The sequence below is a fragment of the Nansenia antarctica genome (assembly GCF_963989245.1).
Source record: "Nansenia antarctica genome assembly, chromosome: 9".
NCBI classification, from domain to species: domain Eukaryota; kingdom Metazoa; phylum Chordata; class Actinopteri; order Argentiniformes; family Microstomatidae; genus Nansenia; species Nansenia antarctica.
In genome coordinates, this window is record NC_137679.1 from 4,214,134 (window position 1) to 4,236,879 (window position 22,746).

The following is a 22,746-nucleotide window of genomic DNA, read 5'->3' on the forward strand; positions in this document are numbered from 1 at the left end:
GAATCATGTTCTACCAAGCGGACCAATCACAGAGCTTACGGTTACGTGCGCGCTGACGCGTGGTTAGATTTTTTGAGAGGAGCGTGTCAAGGCTACGCAAGGGCACGTGGGACTACGTAAGCTTACGCGTAGCCTACGGCGTCGACTCTACGCAGAAGCCTAAACCGGCCTTAAGTCATGTACCGTTAACGAGATAGAATAAGAAAAGCACATTTTTCTATGCCGCTATGAGTACCGACCAACGCGACGCGGTCCGCGTAGAACGTAGAACTAGAACGTAGAACTATAAACTTGGAGACCCCTTACGTAGGCTACGGCGTAGACGTGCGTAAATTCGACGCAGAAGCTTAAATCGGCCTTAAGGCATGCACCTTCACGTGTGTAACACGCATGTGCATTAACACGCATGTGCATTAGTACGCATGTGCATTAACACGCATGTGCATTAACACGCATGTGCATTAACACGCATGTGCATTAGTACGCATGCACCAGTGTCCAATGATAGCTCAACCTCCCCAACTGACGAAACATTAGAATAAGTGGATTCTAATACACAGCAAATGCCCCTTAATTATCATTACACAGTTCTAACTTGACAATAATATCTAACAGAAAAGGTGATCCATAGACTGTGTAAACATCTTATATACATAGCTACTGTTAAATACATAATCAATATTTCCAATGGCTAAAATCCTAGCATTTAGAACAACTCAAATCAACTAACAGAGAAAATCCCCATTCAAAGTTCTTCTTTGTCACTTCACACTTTCCACAGGCGGGTAATGGGTGGGAACAATAGCTGGTTAACTCCCCCCCCCAACCAAGTTAATTACCTCCCATTATACAAGTACAAGAGAGTGACGTTGTTATGGCCTCAGTTCCAATCGACATTGCATCAGCATGAGAGAACAATATGGCAATATTTATAAAAGGAAACAATAAGGAAAGATTAAAAAAAATTATAATAAAATAAATGTAATAATAATAATGTTGGGTCCATGTGTCCATTCATCATTCTAGTCCATAATGCATCTGGTGGGACTTTGGTGGAGGGCGTGTGATGTTTCATGCCTCATCAGAACACAATTCTATGATCTTCTAAAAAAATATCATTCTGCCAGAGTGGGGTTTTTCTGTGTCAGTGAAGCGTCTCTCCTCTCCGCGTCAAATTTGTGAACACAAACTCTGTGGCCATTTTAATGCTAGTCACAGCTAATAAAAGAGAGAAAGTGTTTTTATTGATTCTGCATATCCTCATTTCCAGTGAAATAGCTGCCATCTTGTTGTTCCATTTTTGTTTATCCCACCCCTTCATCACGTTGATTGGTTTCTTGAAAACAAAACATGCCCCCCACCCCCAAACCCTACTGTTACCTCTGACCTCATCTGCCATTCAACCCTCTCCCTCTCCCGCTCTGTACTGTACAAACACACGTTTATTACAGCCCTCGTTCTCTCTAGCCCAGCGCCAGGGAGGGGGCTGAAGGTAGAGGGAGTTCTGTTGGCTGTCTGGAGTGTCTGGGGGAGAAGAGTAGACCAAGACAGACTGACAGGCCTCAGTATCCAGAATAGATACACAACAGTCTTCTGTCCATACAAGCACATGTACATACAGTAGATGATGGTGCAGCCAGCAGACCCCCCCCCCCCTTCTTCTTTAGGGCTCCTGCCTCCTTTAAACTCCTCCCACACTGGGAGCAGTCGTGTTAACTAGTGTGTGTGTTCTCTGGTGTGTCTTTAGGTTTCCTGCGTGACTGAAACTCCTCCCACACTGGGAGCAGCAGAATAGCCTCTCTCCTGTGTGTTTTTTTTATTTATTTTTTTACAGATTATGAAAGTGTAGATTGTCAGCTCTCAAATGATGATGTCATACACTGAAACCAGTTGAAAATAGTTGAAGATTTATTGTTTATGTGAATGTTGGTACACCTCAATTCAACTAGCAGAGAAAATCTCCCTGAACCAAAACAAACAAACACGTTGATTTCAGAACATTCTAAAACACATTATCACAGAAAACTGGATTATCACACAGTCCCTAAACATGAACAAGACATGTATCACCATGACAACACTCACCAGAGTACAAAGCTCAGAATCTGTTACAGCAGACGAGTGTTGTGAATCACGTCATGAAAACAAGCTTAGTTCGCTGACAAATTATTTAAGGATCCTAAAACTGTTGATTGTTATATTGAGGGGGCTCTACAACATTTAAACTTTCAGAATATGAAAACAAATAAAAACACATTTAAAAAACAAAACATAAAAATCATCAGCATCATTAAACAATGTCAATATGTCCACACAGGCTAGAGGCCAATCTAACAAATGTGGGGGAGGAATAGTGTTGGAGTACGTCCAGGCGTATGTCCAGAAAATAAGCTAATCTAATAGAAAACTGAGAAGTGATGGGATCTATATCTTAATATGATATGATGTACAACATCTCAGTCTTCTAGCTGAAACGTTAGGAGGATTTATTGCAAACATACAACATACCAGTATTCAGTCACACTCGGCTTCTAAACACCAAGGCCTCATCTGAGTGGAAGGGGCGGTGACCACATGACGGAGGAGGGGACATGGACATCTCAACTCCTACGACCTCGATTCCTCCTTTACTCTCCAGGAGGGAGAGGAGGGGAAGAGAGGAAGAGAGGAGAGGAGGGGAGAGGAGAGGAAGGGAGGAGACAAGAGGAAGGGGAGGAGGGGAAGGGGGGAGAGATGAGGAAGGGAGGGTATGAGAAGAGGACAGGAGGAATTGAGAGAAAAGAATCAAGAAAAGGCTCATGTCAAAGTCAAAAGTCAAAAGTCACTTTATTGTCCCATCACTGGGAAATTTGTATTGGGCTTACACCCCACAGCAGCCAACAAAGAGCAACAGACAATACAGAATGATAAAACACAAACAGAAGGCAGCCCTGTTTAAGACAAGAGTGGAAATAAAATGATAAGCAAGATATCGTGACACAACCTTCTCCCTGATCCGATCAACAAGTAAATATCCATACAGTAGATGATGGTGCTGCCAGAAGACCCCCCCCTTCTTCTTTAGGGCTCCTGCCTCCTTTAAACTCCTCCCACACTGGGAGCAGTCGTATTAACTAGTGTGTGTGTTCTCTGGTGACTCTTTAGGTGTGCTGCGCGACTGAAACTCTTCCCACACTGGGAGCAGTAGAATGGCTTCTCTCCTGTGTGTGTTCTCTGGTGACTCTTTAGGTCACCTGACTGACTGAAACCCTTCCCACACTGGGAGCAGCAGAATGGCTTCTCTCCTGTGTGTATTCTCTGGTGTCTCTTTAGGTCACCTGCCTGATTGAAACTCTGCCCACACTGGGAGCAGCAGAATGGCTTCTCTCCTGTGTGTATTCTCTGGTGTGTCTTTATGTGTCCTGCCTGACTGAAACCCTTCCCACAATGGGAGCAGTAGAATGGCTTCTCTCCTGTGTGTGTTCTCTGGTGACTCTTTAGGTGTCCTGCGTGACTGAAACTCTTCCCACACTGGGAGCAGCAGAATGGCTTCTCTCCTGTGTGTATTCTCTGGTGTCTCTTTAGGTCTCCTGCCTCACTGAAACTCTTCCCACACTGGGAGCAGCAGAATGGCTTCTCTCCTGTGTGTATTATCTGGTGTGTCTTTAGGCTTCCTGCCTGACTGAAACCCTTCCCACACTGGGAGCAGCAGAATGGCTTCTCTCCTGTGTGTATTCTCTGGTGTCTCTTTAGGTCACCTGCCTGACTGAAACTCTTCCCACACTGGGAGCAGCAGAATGGCTTCTCTCCTGTGTGTATTCTCTGGTGTGTCTTTAGGTTGTCTGCATGACTGAAACTCTTCCCACACTGGGAGCAGCAGAATGGCTTCTCTCCTGTGTGTATTCTCTGGTGTGTCTTTAGGTTGCTCATATAACCAAATCTCTTTCCACACTGAAGACAAGAGTGAGTCTTCTGTCCTCCTTGAGTCTGTGGTTGTGATTTAAGGTGAGTTGGACAAATGAAACTCTCACTGCAATCTAAACAGTGGTGATTCTTCTGTCTTGAGCTCCTCCTCCTCCGTCTGTGTTGTTTATGGCTTCCTGATGCGGTGGAGCTGGGCTCCATGTCTGAGTCTGGGTTGGAGCTCTCTTCTGTAAGAATAGGAACATATACAGGATTAGAAACAACATGAGAACAAGTGCTGCTTCCATAGACTCAGCAGTGCCAGAAGTAACACCACATCTCTGGAGTGTTTCTAAAATAATGTATTGCAGCTTATATATTTAGCTTTGGGTATCTGATTAATGGATTAACTGAATCTGTCATAGCTAGGTAGAGTTTGATAAGGACTCCAGGTGGACTCCATTGGCCAATATGGCAGAACCAGGGAGAAACAAATGAAATCTTTGAGAAAGAAGATACAAGAACACAGTGGGCCGGTTTCAGAGACAAGGCTTAAGCCTAGTCCTGGACTAAATCACACTTTCAATGTAAAATCTCCATTGAAGATGTTTTTTAGTCTAGGATTAGGCTTAAGCCTTGTCTGTGAAACCGGCCCAGGGTCTCACAGAGCCACAAGCTAGCAGAAGAAATAGTAGAAAAACAAACAAAACAAAAAACAGGGTGAAAACACTTTGGAGTCAAACTTTCTGAAAACACAAGAGGAGTGTCTAGCCTCCACTAAGAATGTCTTCAATATAGCATATTATATTGCCAAACATAATAGACCATACACAGATCACCATGCAGAAAGCCCTTCTTAAACTCAGACATGCAATTGATACCATTCCTGTGAGTAGTGCAGATTGGGAAAGAGGTTTTTCAGAAATGAATAATGTTGTCACACCTTTGCGCACACAACTGAGAATTGAAAACACCTCAGCTCTTATCTTTATTTAACTAGTTGGACCTCCTCTTGAGTGTTGGAACCCCATGAAATATGTAAAGAAGTGGGTGCCTACTAGAAGATCTGCTAGTCGTAAACTTGTTTATATTTGTGTGTGTGTGTAGATGGGCAAATCTATATGTATATATGCATGCAGACATGTTTGAGAGGGAGGGGTGGGTGGAGGGGAGGGAGAAAAACAGAAAATATTCATGCCTTTTTCAATGTATCAATCTTCTATACTGAGAAAAAAAAAAGATCTGCTAGTCACTTGGCATGCATGCAGAGAGGACCGGCTTCAACATACCAGCCCATCTGGGATCTTCTGAACTAAGATTGTATATAAATAACTAGCTAACTTACTGTGTAAGAGATACGAGATAACCAAGATTAGAGACTGTCAGTGTACGTTATTGGCCTGCTGTATTACGGGAACTCAATGAAAAAGAAATAAAATGGATTGAAATTTAAAATTGCATCATGGACATTTTAATTTCAAGATCATTTAAGGTTTGATTTGTGAGGCAGTATTGAGCCCCACCATCACTCCCGCACCTTTACCCACCTCTAACACAGAGCCCCCCCACTTAATAAATCCCACTTTAACCCCTGCGTAATGGTAATAATATATAAGGACCCATCCCCTATGCACAATTAACACCATAGAGCAATGTACAATAAATACATTATAATAGTAGTCAAGTTCATGAACGTACCATCCAACTCACTATCTGTCTCCAGTAAATCCTCTCCTCCCTCCTCTTCTTTCATCATCACATCTTTCTCCTCCACTTCCTCTTCTTCCATTTCTTCTTTCACCATCAGAGTGTTTTCCTCCCCTTCCTTCACCACAACTTCTTCTTCTTCCTCTTTCACTACCACATTATGTTCCAGTGTTTGACTGCAGTCCTCCAGCTTCACTGCCACCATCTCTGGACCCTGCTGTGAACCCAGGGACTCTGTGGACTTGGCTTCAGGCATGGTAGCTGGGCTGTGAGATGGATCTGTGTAATGTAAACAAAGGAAGAGCCACACATAGTGGAGAGTTAATTTCTCAAATATTCAGATTAACAAACACCTAACAAAGAATATGCACTACTATGAATTATTATAGTAAAGTGTCTTTCATGTTGGCTGGGCTGTGGCCTGATTCTCTACCCCTCTGGCTGAGTGGTGCACTCACATACATCCCCCTCATGGGTTTAAAAGGAATACACTGGTCTAAGAAACATGGTGTCTCATGCGTGCATTTCACATTCTTAAAATAGAGTAGTGATCCTATCTGACCTAAGACGGGGAATGTTAGGATTAAATGTCAGGAATTGTAAAAACTTTTAAATGTTTTTGGTTAAGGTATATGTAAACCTCCAACTTCAACTGCAGGATACTTTATTATTTACAGAATCCAATATACTTAATGTAAATAGTAAAAAAAACATGACCAAGAATCCACCCTTGATCCATCCTTTGTTATGTCTAAAAAACCTGATTTAACCCCATCAGTTAAGACACACTGCGTTCTGTCTGTTAAATAATATTCAATACAGCTACATGAACCTGGTCCAGTTAACCTCTGAACAAGTAGGTAATGGTCATAATAAATAAGGACCCATCCCTAACACACAATTAACACCATAGACCAATAATGTACATTACATACAATTATAATATTAGCCAAGTTCATGAACTTACCATCCTTTCCTTCCTCTCCTCCATTTTCTTCTTTCACAATCACATCTTTCACCTCCACTTCCTCCTCTTCTTTCATTATCACATCTTTCTCCTCCACTTCCTCTTCTATTTCTTCTTTCACCATCATAGCTTTTTCCCCCTCTTCCTCTCTTCCAGCCACCATCATTTCTTCTTCTTCCTCTTTCACTAACACATTATGTTCCAGTGGTTGACTGCAGTCCTCCAACTTCACTGCCACCATCTCTGGACCCTGCTGTGAACCCAGGGACTCTGTGGACTTGGCTTCAGACATGGTAGCTGGGCTGTGAGATGGATCTGTGTAATGTAAACAAAGGAAGAGCCACACATAGTGGAGAGTTAATTTCTCAAATATTCAGATTAACAAACACCTAACAAAGAATATGCACTACTATGAATTATTATAGTAAAGTGTCTTTCATGTTGGCTGGGCTGTGGCCTGATTCTCTACCCCTCTGGCTCTGGTGGGTTTGAAAGGAATACACTGGTCTAAGCAATATGGTGGTGTCTCAATGGTAATGGTAAATGGACTGACCTATTCCAAAGCGCTTTACAATGGCCTCTAATTCACCCATTCACACACCACTGGCAGCAAGCTACCATGAAAGGCGCGAGCCCGCTCATTGGGAGCAATTTGGGGTACAGTGACTTGCCCAAGAACAGTTTGACATGTGGTCTGCCAAAATACTTTTGAATTCATGCAGGATTCTGCCACAGTACAGGATAGTATACAGGATTGCTTTGCTGCATTGAGAATCTCCCTTCAAGAAGCATTTCCATGCAATGCCGTTATAGATCCAGCAGGGGGCGACTGGCAGTAGACAGCATATGCAAAGTAGTATTATAAAGAAATGAAGAAGAAGCCTTGACAAACACTCTAGCCAGGGTTAAGATACAATTATGGTGGGTATTGAGGTGGTCAGTATAGGATATCTTGACAGTTATAATAGATCATTTAAACACTACAAATTGAAAAGTTGGAGTTGTGCATACAGGCCTAACATTAGTGTATAAGTTACTTTACTTGTTTAAATTCTTCCACCTGCTGCTACTCAGATAACTGTTGGGGAAGACTTTACTCTAACACCTTCAAATAATAACAATAACAACTCTCTAAGAAACCGGAGCTGCTGATCACAAGAGGCCCTTTATTACAGACCGGGGCCTGAGCTAGTTCACGATGCAACTCTCTAGGCACTCAGAAATATCATCTCTTATAGAATTCTCCTGGGGACCCCTCCCCAAATACTCATTTACATACCGTGCCCCCAACTCCCAGCTCAATATCCTGGGCCTGTTGCGGAGAAACCCTTTGATCAGTGATTAGGCTAACTCTTTTCCCCCATATAGGCCTATTCCAAGCCCTTCTCATGATTACTCTGGGCATTATTAATAACACCTAATAATAGATAAGACTAGTGATGCTCCGATCTGATTGGCGCTGATCGGTATCGGCCGATATGGCCTTGATCGGAGTTCTCAAAACAGCCGATCAAACCCGACCGATCAGTTTACAAAATGGCGTCGCCAGTCTGGAAATATTACACCGTGTCGGAAAGAGACAACAAATATGCCGTTTGTAATGCCTGCTCAAAAGAAATACCTCGGGGAGGAACGCACGCAAGGTCTTTCAATACCACGAATATAATACGGCATTTGAAGGCTTGTCACACCAAGGAATATAACGAGTTTAATACATTGGCGAGCACTAAGGCCAGAGAGAAAGAGTCGTCAAAAGAACGGGCGACACCACTCACTCAGCTTACTGTTACCGAGACATTGCAACGACAGCAACCATACGGCAACGACCACAAGAAACGAAAGGAAATAAATGCGAAAGTAATAGAATTCATATGCCTTGATCAGCAGCCCCTGTCTGTTGTGGAAGACGCCGGGTTCAAACGCCTTGTTTCCTGCCTGGATCCACGCTATACGCCGAAAATATTTCACTGATGTTTGCCTGCCGGAATTATATAACACTGTCTACACATACATCGGGAGCCTAGTGAAGGACAACATCGCGTCAATCAGCTTCACGACTGACATTTGGAGTTCGAGTGTCAGTCCTGTGTCTATGCTGAGCCTGACTGCGCAGTTTATCAACGCAAACTTTGAGCTGACTAAAGTGGTGCTTCACTCTCAAGAATTCCCTGGGTCACACACCGCAGAGGCACTTGCTGCAGCTTTCACAGACATGCTCAACGCCTGGGAAATCTCAAAGGGAAAGGTGCACGTCATCCTACGGAATAATGCCAGGAACATGGAGAAGGCTATGAGGGACGCGCGTTTACCAGACCTACCGTGCATGGCTCACACACTCCAGCTCGCTGTGCATGAGGGGGTTTTGGCACAGCGTGCCGTCATTGATGTCATCGCAAGTGGAAGACGGATCGTCGGTCATTTCAAACATTCCCAGCTAGCTTACTCCCGACTGTTCAGTATTCCACCCAAAAGGCTACAACAGGATGTACCAACCCGCTGGAACAGTACGGTTGCCATGCTAAAAAGTTTACTGGAACAGAAGCGTGCCCTATGTGCTTATGCAGCTGATTTTGAATTGCCTTCCACGTTGGCCGTCCATGAGTGGAAATTGGTGGAAAATCTGATTTCAGTGCTAGACCCCTTTGACGAGCTCACAAAAACGATAAGTTCATCAACTGCATCAGCTGCAGATGTTATACCATCCATCAGAGCTTTAACTCGTCTTCTTGAAAAAACAACAGAGAGTGACCACGGTGTGAAGACAGCCAAAGCCACGCTCCTGGAAGCTGTCAAGAGGAGATTCAGTGACATTGAATCTGAGCGCCTGTACACCATCGCTACACTCCTTGATCCAAGGTGAGAACTCCACAGGGAGAGATTCTTATGCGTATTAGCTTTGGCCTAAACATTATTGATAAAAGGGGCTATGCTTAAGTTAAAGGTAAAATATAAATACTGTGTTGTGTTATCCTGTAGTGTACGATGGTTTGCATTTAAAAAGCAGTTAATCTTAACTATAAATAAATAAATAGAATGCTATGGGGCCAAGCCCATGCCTAATTAATTCATAAATATAATACAAATGCTATGGGGCCCCGCCCAGGCCTAATTAATAATAAAATAGTTAAGCATAACCTACAAAATGCATTAAATACATTAATTAATGTTGCCTTTTATTTCTCTCATAATAAAAAATAGGTATGAAGACAGATATTTCCCCATCGCACTCAAGCCACAGATGCGCAGGCTGCTTTCTGATGTCCTGGCTGCTGCAGCAGAGCAAGAGACGGACAGTTTGGCAGTGAGTGAGCCCCCACAGAAGGAACATTTACATTTACATTTTTGGCATTTAGCAGACGCCTTATTCCAAAGCGACTTACAATCAATACATTTGAATACTAAGCATGTGAATCAGCAGTCCACCATTCGTTGCAGGAAGTGTACTCTAGCTCGGGCCCGGGGCCACTGATAGAAGGAAAAACCTTCTCCCTATTATCGCCTTCTACTAAAACTTTTTTATTTTTTATTTTATTTTTTAGGTACCACGAGCTGGCTCCTTGCATGCTATGCATGCTGAACTGTTGGCTGAAGAAGATGGGCCACAGCATGTGTGCGGCAGTGGTGACATCAACCCAAGAGCATCACAGGTTAATCTCTACCTATCAGAGGCAGTTATCCCAGACGGTAATGGGCAGCCTCTTGCTTTTTGGAAGGCCAACGAAGGCCGCTTTCCTGCTCTTGCACAAGCAGCACGAGTCTTCCTCTGTGCACCTTGCACAAGTGTAGATAGCGAGCGACTTTTCAGCATAGCAGGACATATTTTAGACGATAAGAGGAACAGGCTGAGTGGCAAAAATGCTGAGATGCTTGTATTTCTCAAGGCTAATCTGCCAGTGATGCTGCTTAATCAGAAGTAAGGTTTGAGTCTGAAATCTCCTTCGGTGTAATGTTTTGTTTTTTTGTTTTATTGATTATTGCTGACTTGCTGTCTTATCTCCTCCTATATGACTTGAAACTGACTGACTTGAAACAGTATTTATTTTATATTTGGCTATAGCCTGTTTATGTTGCACTTTAGTTTGGGTATGTTTATTGTTGATCAGGAAATGTTTATTGTTTATTGTTCCTCAGGAAAGCTACAGTATAAGCTCCAAGTTCTCTAAGAGCCCCTAGTTCCTCTCATTCGAGTGGAATGTTGCACATTTGATGTGACAGTGTACATTTTAGTTATTATGATTTTTATTTTCACATTTTATTTATTATGATTTGTATGTTCCTGAAGTAAGCTACAGGTGGTTGTGAATTCAATAAAACAGATGGTTGTCAATTCATGATACTTTCTCATCTCCTAATTTCATTTGAATACTTAATATACAATGTCAATGGTGTTAAGAATAATTAAAAACATAAATAATGCTACACAATAAATAGAATGAATGAATGAATGAATGGTCTTTATTGTCATTGCTATAGTACAGGTACCAAACAACGAAATTTAGAAGGGGTGGCTCCCCTGGTGCTAGGAAAGAAAAAAAAGAAAAAAAAGAAGAAAAAAAAAGCTTCAATTGCCATTTTCGACGCTGTGATCGGTGATCGGTGATATCGGATCGGCAGATCACTGATTCCAGTGATCGGTGATCGGTGATCGGCACCAAAAACCCTGATCGGAGCATCTTAAAGCGCTTTAGGACACTCTAAGACGCTTTACAAACTGAAAAGATAGAGTAGTAGAATTAAATAGTACCATCTATTGCTAAATTCCTTCTCTGAATTCATGAGGGTTAGGGTTACAATTAACACAATCTAAACATCCACATTTTAAGCCAATTAAAAGAGAGAAAATCCACCATACAACAGACTCTTCACACAAATCCAACTTTAAAAGAGACGTCTAACGTCTTCTATGACTTTTGGTTTTGATACCTATTTAACTTTACTTTAGCATTACTGACTTGAAAGAGCACTTTTTAACATGGAGGTCAAAGTAAACTCAAGAGACATGCAGAACATTCTTAGATTACACAACAACACTCAACTCTTCACCAACCGACACTACCACTCTCAACCAGTCAACCAACCCTCCACCCGGTCCACTGAACTACCCCAGGCTCCAATCTATCTATCATACTATCTATCTATCTATCTAACTATCTATCTATCTATCATACTATCTATCTACCTATCTATCTATCATACTATCTATCTATCTATCATACTATCTATCTACCTATGTAACTATCTGACTCTGTCTAACCTTCTATCTTTCCAACCTCATATCTATCTAACCTTTCAAATAAATAGACTAACTAGAAATGCCATTCTGCAATATTTCATAGATAAATAAGGTCTAGATTGGAAACGAGGACACACTGTAACAGAAGTCAACAACTTTCAAAGCGACTCATCTATTCAGCCTTTGTAAATTCACCCTATTAAGTCTAGAATATCACTGTTCTTTACTCTGATATCCAGTCTATCCCATTTCGACCTCATTCAGAGCAGACATTGTGACTTTGCAACTGCAAACCAAGGCCTCACACGAGTTGCACAAAGGACAGACGAACACGTGTTTGTTGTTGTGCTTTCTTGCGGAATGTTGATAGTGTGAGACAGTCCACCATGGATGGCTTCCCTGTTGTTGTTGTTGTGTTTATGTTACCGTTATTGTTGATTGGTTACTGTATGTCACATGATCACCCAGAGAGAGATATGGCTCGTTACCGAGGTTACGTAAACAGTCAGTCAAGGGAACAACGCTCATCGGTATGGACAGCAAAGCTGCTGTTCTGTGCCAGAGCTAGTTTCCCCGTCATCTATTAACCTGCCATCTGGGACACAATTAGTTGTATCTTGTATTGTGTTTTGAAGAAGTTAACTAAAGAACCAGAAACGGAGAATTCCTTGTCGTGTGAGTCATTATACCCACGCACATCAGACGGACAAAACACGACAACTGGTATCAGAAGTAGCGATCATCCGTGAGTACATCCACCTGACAAAGGAAAAGCTAACAGAAGCTAACGGAAGATAATAAAGTTATAAGAGCCAAAGCTAACGGGAGCTAATAGGGGCTAACAGGAGACAGCTAACTAGCCAGCTGACTGGATTCAGGAGTTACTACAACAACTGGTTGAGTACTGCCACCTGGTGGTGTTTGGGCAGACTGTACTCCCGTTAGACTCAACTAAATTAAGCGGACAATTCCATTAATAAACAACTCAACAAAATCAAAGAGACAATTACATGAATAAACAACTAAATAATACAAAGAGACAACTACATGAAAGAGAACAAGACAAGTGGAACAGACAATCCACCGAAAATAAAAGGACAATTACATCAACAGAAAACTCAATAAAATGACAGAGGAACAAGGAGCTACAGTAGGACCTACTGAGCCTGATAGAGCCCCAACATGGCTACAAGCTTTGTTGGATAGCCAAAATCAGCAGACAAAACACCTGCAAATGATGCTAGCCCCCGTACTAACACACATAACAGGAGGAAATCCTGTTACACAGCAAGCCTCACCACCACTTGCTGCTTCCAGTGGAAATGGGGATAAGATCTTACAGCGCCCCACATTGGACAGGCATGCTTCTGAGCCTGAAGCTATACCTTCAGCCTCTTGGGATATACCAGTAAGACCAAAAACTCGTGTTGGTGCCCCCTTTGCAGCTGAGTTGGATGTCATCAATCAGCGCACTCGCAACTTTGGTCCCACCAGGAGGGGCGGCAATGCTGAACCTGACAGTAGATGGAGAGACACTAGAGACTCTGAGAATGAAACCCAACGCTCATTTCCCTATGGTGAGCAGAGACTGAATAGTTCTGGTCACAACAGTCAGCACACTCTGCAAGAAGTGCGTAGACCTAAACGTGCCACATTTGAAGGAAATGATGACTGGGACTCTTTCTTGTTGCCATTTGAGCGCCAGGCCAGGGAGTATGGATGGAGTACTACAGAAAGAGTGGACAGGCTGCATGAATGCTTAAGAGGAGCTGCAATACGATATATCTGCTCACTGCCAGAACGTACACCTGAGGATTATGCTCTCTTAGTGGAGGAGCTTACTCAGCGCTTTGGGAAAAGAGACCCCCCTACCACAGTAAGGAGAAAGTTGGGAGAACTTCGGCAAGGTAGAGAGGCGTCAGCTGAATTTGCAGAAGAGGTGAGACGCCTCGTCACACTTGCATATCCAGGAGTGGATCTCCAGCTGCAAGATCAACTTGCAACTGATGCCTTTCTTAAAGGTCTAAAAAAATCAAAAAGTGGCCTATGAAGTTATGAACCGAGATCCATGCTCCCTTGCAGAGGCTCAAAAGTGTGTAGAGGCTCATGAACACAACTTCAAAGCTACGGTGGGACGTGAAACAGAAATAAAGAACAGAACACGACGCATTTCTTGGGCTGATGATGGAGACATCTGTGAGGACTTTACTCCTACCTCTCGTAGGGTACAGACCCCTCAGTATGTAACTGCTGACCAGTTTGCTACACTAACGGACCAAGTCAAGACCCTCGTACATACAGTAGGGAATCTACAGCTGCAGTTTGAACATCATAAAACTAGAGCAACAACACAACGTCCCCTGTCACTAGAGAGGACACAGAACCATTATCAGGTGCAGCCCGGCCGGATGCGCTCCCAGTCACCAAGCCCAACCCGGGGAGCAGCTGGCCCATGTTATAAATGTGGAGAACAAGGACACTTCAGTAGATCGCCGAGCCCAACAGCTGCACGTAACTGCGGTGACAAAGGCCCAGACCAACGGGGGCAGTCAGAAGGGAGACTACATGCAGATCACAAACCACAAGGGCTACAGATTGGCTGCACCAAAAACAAGGGTGAGAGTCTACAGATTCCGGTGACAGTAAACGGCATTCCAACACAGGCTGTGGTGGACACGGGAGCCCAGACAACAGTAATCTCAGAGGAGCTGTATAGGAGTTTCTCTGGAGGTGATCCGACAAGCATACGTAAGACCTACCTTCTAAATGCGGGAGTTGGAGATGGCATGGAAGCAAAACGTGGACTGAACGTCACTTTTAAAATTGCAGCCAAAACAATCGACTGGGACGTACACGTAGCCCCCATACGTGACTCTGTCCTCATAGGATTGGATCTGATGAAGACTCATGATGTTGTCATCCACACCCGTGGTAAGGTGTTCATCGGTAACGAACTTGTGCCCTCCAAAATAGTACGAGGGGATGGATCAGACTATCATGTTGCCAGAGTGACCCTAGGAGAGACCACCACCATACCTACATCTGAATGTGTGGTCTGGGGTGAGGTGGAAGAACCAAGGCCAGGTGTTCCAGCTGTACTAGAGCCTTTGAACATCACAGAAAATGTAGTCTCCGGGAGTGTTGTTACCACTATGGAGAAGTGGGTGCCAGTCCGGCTATGCAACTTCTCGACCAGCAAAGCGGCCCTGCCAAGAGGAGCATGCCTTGGACTCTTAGTTGAAGCTTATCCTGAGATGCCATCATGTTCACCTGAGCAAAGTGTAGAGCCCATCATAGAGGGAGAGTCAGAGAGTGTGCCATAACTGGTGGTTGGAAGAGTAGCAGCAATCTCTGAGCTACCTGAACATCTCCAAAGCCTGGTTGGTGCTACTAGTGAGGCACTCAGTGAGGAGCAACAAGAACAATTTATCCAACTGCTAGTGACCTACCAATCCCTCTTTGCCAAAAGTGATTCCGACCTGGGTTACATGTCTGCTGTCACACACAAGATTGACACAGTATTGCATTCATCACCAAATGGGGCCTCTATGAATACACCCGCATGCCATTTGGGCTCTGCAGTGCCCCAAGCACCTTTCAGAGGGCAATGGAGCTCGTCCTCAGGGGACTCCAATGGGAAACATTGCTGATCTACCTTGACGACGTCATTGTCATTGGCAGGGGAGTGGATGAAAGCCTGGACCGGCTCGCACAGGTCTTCAAGTGTCTCCACAGCTATGGGTTGAAGCTGAAGCCTTCTAAATGTCACTTGCTTCAAGAGGAAGTTCTCTTCCTGGGCCACATTGTGAGTGGAGATGGGATCTGTCCAAACCCAGCTCTGGTCAAGGATGTACAGCGCTGGGAGCCACCCAACAACCTGAAGGAGCTGCAAGCTTTTCTTGGACTGTGTAACTACTACCGCAAGTTTGTTCCAGCTTTTGCAGAACTGGCAAGCCCTCTCCACAGCCTTTCAAAGAAGGGGGCTACATTCCTGTGGACAAATGAGCACCAAGATGCTTTTACAAAGCTGAAAGAAAAACTGACAACTACACCAGTGCTGGGGTACCCCACTGTTGGAGGCAAGTACATTCTAGACACTGATGCCTCGAACCACAGTATTGGAGCTGTTCTGTCACAACTCCAGTGGGGAGAAGAGCGAGTCCTAACATACGCCAGCAGCCATCTTACACCAGCTCAGCAGAGGTACTGTGTTACCAGACGTGAGTTACTTGCTGTCGTCCGCTACACTCGCCAGTTCCGCCACTACCTACTGGGCAAGAAGTTTCTGCTACGAACAGATCATGGCAGTCTCACCTGGCTGTTTCGGTTCAAAAACCCTGAAGGTCAGTTGGCTCGCTGGCTGGAAGAGTTGAGCCAATATGACTTTGACATAGAGCATCGAGCGGGCCGGCAACACTGCAATGCTGATGCCATGTCAAGGCAAACCAGAGAACATTCAGACAAATGTGACTGTTACCAAGCTGGAAAGAACTTGTCTGATCTACCATGTCAAGGATGTAAGTACTGCAGAAGACTTCATGAGCAGTGGACAAGATTTGAAGACGATGTTGATGATGTTGATGATGTTGTGCAGCTGGCCGTTAGGAGTATTGAGTCTGGTGAGACCAGTGGTGATAACACTCAGTCGATGGAAACAGGTCCACCACATACAACCATGCTGGAGACTCCAGTAGTTAACTGGCTGCAGTCAGTCAGATTGGAAGAGCTTGCCAAACTTCAGAAAGCTGATCCTGTCCTCTCCACCCTCCACACATGGAAAGAATCAGGAACCCTCCCTACTAAAGATCAGGTGATGCTTGAGAGCCCTGCAGTGAGGAAGTTCTGGCTCTGCTGGCCTCAGGTCATGCTGCAGCAAGGAGTTCTCTACTACTCCTGGGAGAGAGTAGGAGCCCAACAACCAACCGTGTTGCTACTAGTTCCAGCTTCCATGCAAAGAGAGGTCCTGCAGGCTTGCCATAATCCTCCTCAATCTGGTCATCTTGGGGAAGCAAAAACACTGGAGCGCTTACGCCAGAGCTATCACTGGTATGGAATGGGTGAAGAAGTCCATCTGTTTGTGAAGAGATGCCAGCACTGCAATGCATGCAAAACTACGGGACCAGTGAAACGAGCCAAGTTGCAAAGCTACCAAGCTGGAGCACCTTTGGACCGTCTCCACGTAGACATCCTCGGGCCATTCCCTGTATCCAGCTCTGGAAACAAGTATATTCTCGTCATAATTGACCAGTTTACTCGATGGGTCGAAGCCTTTGCTGTTCCTGACCAAGGGGCGGAAACAACAGCAAGGAGGCTTGTGTATGACTTTATCGCCCGATTTGGAGCCCCCCTCGAGTTGCACACTGACCAAGGTCGCAATTTTGAGAGTTCCCTGTTCCAGAATGTATGCAAGCTCCTACAGATCACAAAGACAAGGACCACCCCCTACCACCCTGCCTCTAACGGACAGGTGGAAAGGTTCAACAGAACTTTACTCCAGATGATCCGGTGCTACGTGGACCAGAACCAAAAGAACTGGGATGAGCATCTGTCACTACTCACCTCAGCCTACCGCAGCTCACGCCATGCAATCACAGGGTTCACACCTAACAGGCTCATGTTTGGCCGAGAAGTTCATAATAATTAATAATTTTGCCATTTAGCAGACGCCTTTATCCAAAGCGACTTACAATTACGAATTACAGGGACATTCCCCCTGGAGTAACTGAGGGCTAAGTGCCTTACTCAAGGGCACACTAGTAGTGGTGTGGTTTCAGGCGGGATTTGAACTCACAACCTTCCGATCACAAGTCCAACTCACTATCCACTAGACCAGTGTTTCTCAACCCTCTCCTCGGGGCGCCCCAGCCGCACCACATATTTGATCTGTTCCACCACCAGCTCACCTGATTCCACTAATCAAGTACAAAGCAAGCTGGTGGTGGATCAGATCAAATATGTGGAGCGGCTGGGGCGCCCCGAGGAGAGGGTTGAGAAACACTGCACGAGACCACCACTACCCCAGTTCATCAACCACAGGATATCCAGTCTGGGGCTGCAGAACTCAAATCTGACCGAATGGAGGTAGCAGATTTCCTTCATAACCTGGGAGAAGGACTTAAGGAGGCACAAAGCACAGCGAGGGAGCACCTCCGCACTGCACAAGAACGTCAGAAGAAGATGTATGATGTCCGAGCACGAGAACATTCTTACAGCGTTGGAGATTTGGTGTATGTAAAGGATGACACGAAAAAGAAGGGATTAAGCCCCAAGCTTCAAGCACCTTGGAAGGGCCCCTTGATTGTGGCTGGATGCCGTGGTCCTGTCCTCTACGATATTCAAGGGTTGAAGCGCAGAAAGATAATGCACCATGATCGGCTTAAACCATACAATAGTGAGGTGGTCCCTGCTGGGATAAAACGTCAAAGGAGTCAAGTGCTGCAGCAGTGCCAAGACCCAGCTACACAGCTACCTGAAGAGGATGTCCCGTTGGTACCAGAGCTGCCACTACAGAAAGACAATGATAAAGATCCAGCAGGGGAAGGAGCTTCTCGAGAGTCATGTGATCAAGAGGAGAAACCTCATCTCAAAGCTCCAAGGTGTCAGCAGGAAAAAAGACAAGAGGACACTCTCAAAAATACTGTTAAAACATCTAAGGGACGCATGGTTAATAAGCCAGAGAGATTCAGGAACTAGTTATTGAAAGAGAGACTGTTTAGCTTATCGGCAGATTGGTTACTTCATCCAATAAGTTTTGCATTATAAAGAAGAAAAAATAAATAAATGTTTTACTGTAAAAACTGTTTACAAGTAGTTAAGTGTTTTAATTGTTTCACTGCTGTTTAGCTATAGGGCCTACGAGTTTGCAAAGAATGTGATGTAAGTAATCAAGTGTTTTAATTGTTTCACTGCTGTTTAGCTATAGGGCCTACGAGTTTGCAAAGAATGTGATGTAAGTAATCAAATAATTTAGACATGTTCATTGAGTCAACTGTTCTATTCCTAGACATGTTAATGTTAAGTCACCTGTACTGAAGGGACTCAGTACTCTTGGAGGGGGATAGTGTGAGACAGTCCACCATGGATGGCTTTCCCTGTTGTTGTTGTTGTGTTTATGTTACCGTTATTGTGGATTGGTTACTGTATGTCACATGATCACCCAGAGAGAGATATGGCTCGTTACCGAGGTTACGTAAACAGTCAGTCAAGGGAACAACGCTCATCGGTATGGACAGCAAAGCTGCTGTTCTGTGCCAGAGCTAGTTTCCCCGTCATCTATTAACCTGCCATCTGGGACACAATTAGTTGTATCTTGTATTGTGTTTTGAAGAAGTTAACTAAAGAACCAGAAACGGAGAATTCCTTGTCGTGTGAGTCATTATACCCTCGCACATCAGACGGACAAAACACGACAATATGTAGGGAGTCCACCCACTGGTCGTAGAACGTGCGAAAACTGGGTTTTGCCAGGGTTGCGCTACTTAATCACCATTAAAAATACATTTTTGGAAGATATTGTCTTACATGTGTCAACATACATGTCCATATGTATTATAGTTTTAACTCTGTGTACTTGTTTTCGATGTACTTAATGTACGTAATTTCAATGTTACCGTTGCTACTCACTGCCGCATTCAGCGGCGCCGTTCTAATCCCTATCTCCAGTGATTTTCCGCTATTATAAGCTGTCTTTCTTGCCATTTCCGCGGCTCTGATCAATAGTAATCCTTTTAATGGACGTGTCACCTGTATCTAAGGCATCTTGACTTCCTATTGGTCTACCGCCAGTCTCCACTCATTGGAGGATTTTTTCCTGTGGTAAATTTAAGGAGACACTTGACAGATCTTCATCATTATTGACGTCTGATCATCTTCGCGGTGGGTTTCTGTTCAATTCAACTTGTTTTCTATCTACAAATATATACATATAGCTACTATGTTTGTCTTGTATCCAGCGGCTTTTGATTAGAAATACAGTCTACTCCGCTCCGGTTGTAATTTCGAGAGCCTACTCTAGCCCGCTAGACGCTGTTTGTGTGAATGTGAAACCTCCGGTTTCGAAGGGTTAATAGTAAGATCGCTAGATAAGTGTATATGTTGTTTTATGTCCACATAAAATGTAATCCATGTAACACACAGTACTGACTAGCCTAATTTCGGTTCTTTGTTTTGATAAGTTCATATTTGATTTTTACAGAGTCTAGCTATGGCCACAAACGCACCTCAAGTGTCACCTCAAGTGTCACCTCTCCAAATTTTACCTCAAGTGACACCTATCGTTACAAACGGCTGGCTCTATGAGCAGAGTTTAAAGGGGAAGACTGCAGCAGAATTAACTGAAGAAATAATTAAATTGGTTCCTAATAAATATGGACGCTCAAACAGCCTCAGACAAAAATGTGATGATGCCCTCTCTAAAATCAAGAAAATGAAGAAAAACAAGTGTAAAGACCTACAATTATTTTGGCAATCTGAATTTCTTCCACCAAAGGCCCGAACCCCAAATTCAATTGAAACCCAACTCAAAAAAGAAAACCTATCCCTAAGCAGAAAGCTTCAGTCATCAGAAGAGCAGGTCTCTCAAATACAAACACAGCTCACAGCCATGGAGGAAAACGCAGCTGATAGTCAGACCAAATTCCAGACCAGTATATTACAGTATCAGCAGGCCAGCATAGATGCCACATTGGACAGACAATCATTGAAATTACAATTGGAACAATTTGAACTTGAGAACTCTAATCTGACCAAACAGTATGACCTCTGCCTACAACAATTAATTAGAGTAAAAGCAACTTTACCAAGAAAAAGAGCATTGGACATGAAAGACAAAACAATTAAACGGCTAAAAACTACCATTAAGCTATCCAAGGAGGATCTTGAGGAGAAAGAGGGAGTAATACAGGTGCTCACTGAGAAGTTGAGCCTCCCGGACAAGTGGAAGCAGGAGAAGGTGGCCCTTCAGAAGAGGCTGAGTGTGATGAGAGGGAATGTGGCGACAGCCAGGTGGGAGAGGGATGAGGCTGAAGATATGGCAGAGGCCTCCATTCAACACCTGGAAGCTGAGGTACAGCAGCTGGAAAGGAGAGCGAGAGCTTCAGTATGTGATAGACTGCACTGAGAGGGAGGAGGTTGCCACATTTGAAAATGGCAGATACACAAATGAAATCCTGGAGGTCTGCATGACACTACTGACAGAGGGGAATGTGAGCATCCGAAAGCTGCCAAAGGTCCTCACTACAGTAATTAAAAACCTGACGGGCAAGGTACCACAGAGGCTTCCCAGCAAGACACTTCTCAGCAGTCGTATTATGATGGAGGCCAGAATAGTGGCGAGTAAGCAGGTAAAAATATATCTGAACATGATATTGGTCTATTGCTCAACTTCTTGAAAATGTTTTGCCCATTTAAACACAATTATGTTTATGGCAAAATCATTAAAAAATCAATTGTGTCCATTGGTAAGGTTGCTGAGGAAATGCTGAAGGACTTTGATCCGGAGAGTGGTGCAGGCACAACACTACACCAGGATGCCACCACATTTAATCACAGCCATTACCAAGGCATGCAGGTATGTACTGCCATTGAGCCCTCTAACAATAACCATAATCCTCTAAAGTGTGTGTGTGTGTGTGTGTGTGTGTGTGTGTGTGTGTGTGTGTGTGTGTGTGTGTGTGTGTGTGTGTAAACAACATGTACTTGTTTCCAATTAAATCAGGCAGTAAATTATTATACTAATTTATACATTGATTGCAATTCTGGATTTACATAAAATATATAATATATTTAAGTATACAAAATGCATTTATTGTTATTGTGAATTTGCTTTAAGGCAAACATGATTGAGGTTTAAAAGCGGTTACGGTGTATGTTTTAGGTGTCACTGAAGTCAGGGAAACACCTGACATTAGGGCTGAGGCAGGTAGCAGGAGGAGATGCTGAGACCTATCTGACCGCTTTCAAGGAGAGCATAGACAGTCTAGCAGCAGCAATCACATCAGCTGAGGAGGAGAAGTCAGTAATCGTGGCATCACTTGTGTCGAGCATCAAGTGCTTGATGTCAGACCAGGCAGCAGTCAACGGGGTCTTCAATCGACTTCTGGCCCAGTTTCGGGAAGAGCTACTGCCAACAATAATCCCAGTTTTTGATAGGTATAATGCAGTGATTTTAGATAATCCCAGAGTTTGATAGCAGTGCATTAGGCTAGTTATTTCAATAAGACCAGGAGGCTTCAATTTGTTTTGTGTGTTAATAGAAACAATAAATGAGCATTGATAAGAAATTAGAAATTATAGAATTATAGTTAGTTAACTGTTAACTCTGATTCTTGTGAGTAGTGTTTTATTTTGTGCAAACACATTTTACACACATTTTACACACTTTAATCTAATCTAAAGCTTTTAAAATATGTTTTAGTCTTTCAACAGACCAGCAACAGCAGCTCGTGGAGATGGGGACCTTTGCGTGCCGAAACACTGGCACCCCAGCACTCCAGTACAGCAGATGGCAAGCACAGTCCCCAAGACCAACATGCTGGGTGAGTGTGACCTGGCTGTGCTTGACCATCTGCTCCGTTCCAAGCCCTCCATCTCCAATCACAACCTGGAGACGCTGGTCATGTGGTGGCAAAATAAGCCCAGCAATTATCTGGAGAGCCTGAGCCCTGCTGAGAGAACAAAGGTTCTTGATGAGGCAAGGCGTCAAGTTCCTTCCTTCATTTTGCCAATGAAGGAAAAGAAGGCTACACTACAATTGGCTCTGGAGGAGAAGATCCCACTCGACATCGCTCGAACACCGGGTGAAAAATGGTACACGATCCCAACCCTAAGGCACAAGCGGCGGCGTTGAGATCGCAAGCAACGCCGAGGCCGCAGGGGAGGCCTGCTAGCTAGGCCGAGGAGAAGCCCGAATAAGCCTACTTTGCCGAGTATCTATCTCTCCAACGTCAGGTCTCTGGCT

General features: G+C 44.0%; 2 protein-coding genes across 5 annotated transcripts in view; both read right to left on the minus strand.

Annotated features, from left to right (window-relative positions):
- The window catches only part of LOC308165162 (NLR family CARD domain-containing protein 3-like), a 469,264-nt gene that overhangs the window by 441,505 nt on the left and 5,013 nt on the right, over positions 1-22,746 (minus strand). The gene's annotated exons all lie outside the window — the stretch shown is intronic.
- Positions 1,993-6,709, minus strand: LOC308165015 (uncharacterized protein; the record flags this gene model as incomplete). The annotated part of the gene is made up of 4 exons (XM_080539116.1): positions 6,557-6,709; positions 5,581-5,868; positions 3,932-4,130; positions 1,993-2,002 (listed from the first exon to the last, which is right to left on the minus strand). The coding sequence occupies exons 1-4, from the start codon at positions 6,681-6,683 to the stop codon at positions 1,993-1,995; spliced, it is 624 nt and encodes a 207-aa protein (XP_080395242.1). The 5' UTR covers positions 6,684-6,709.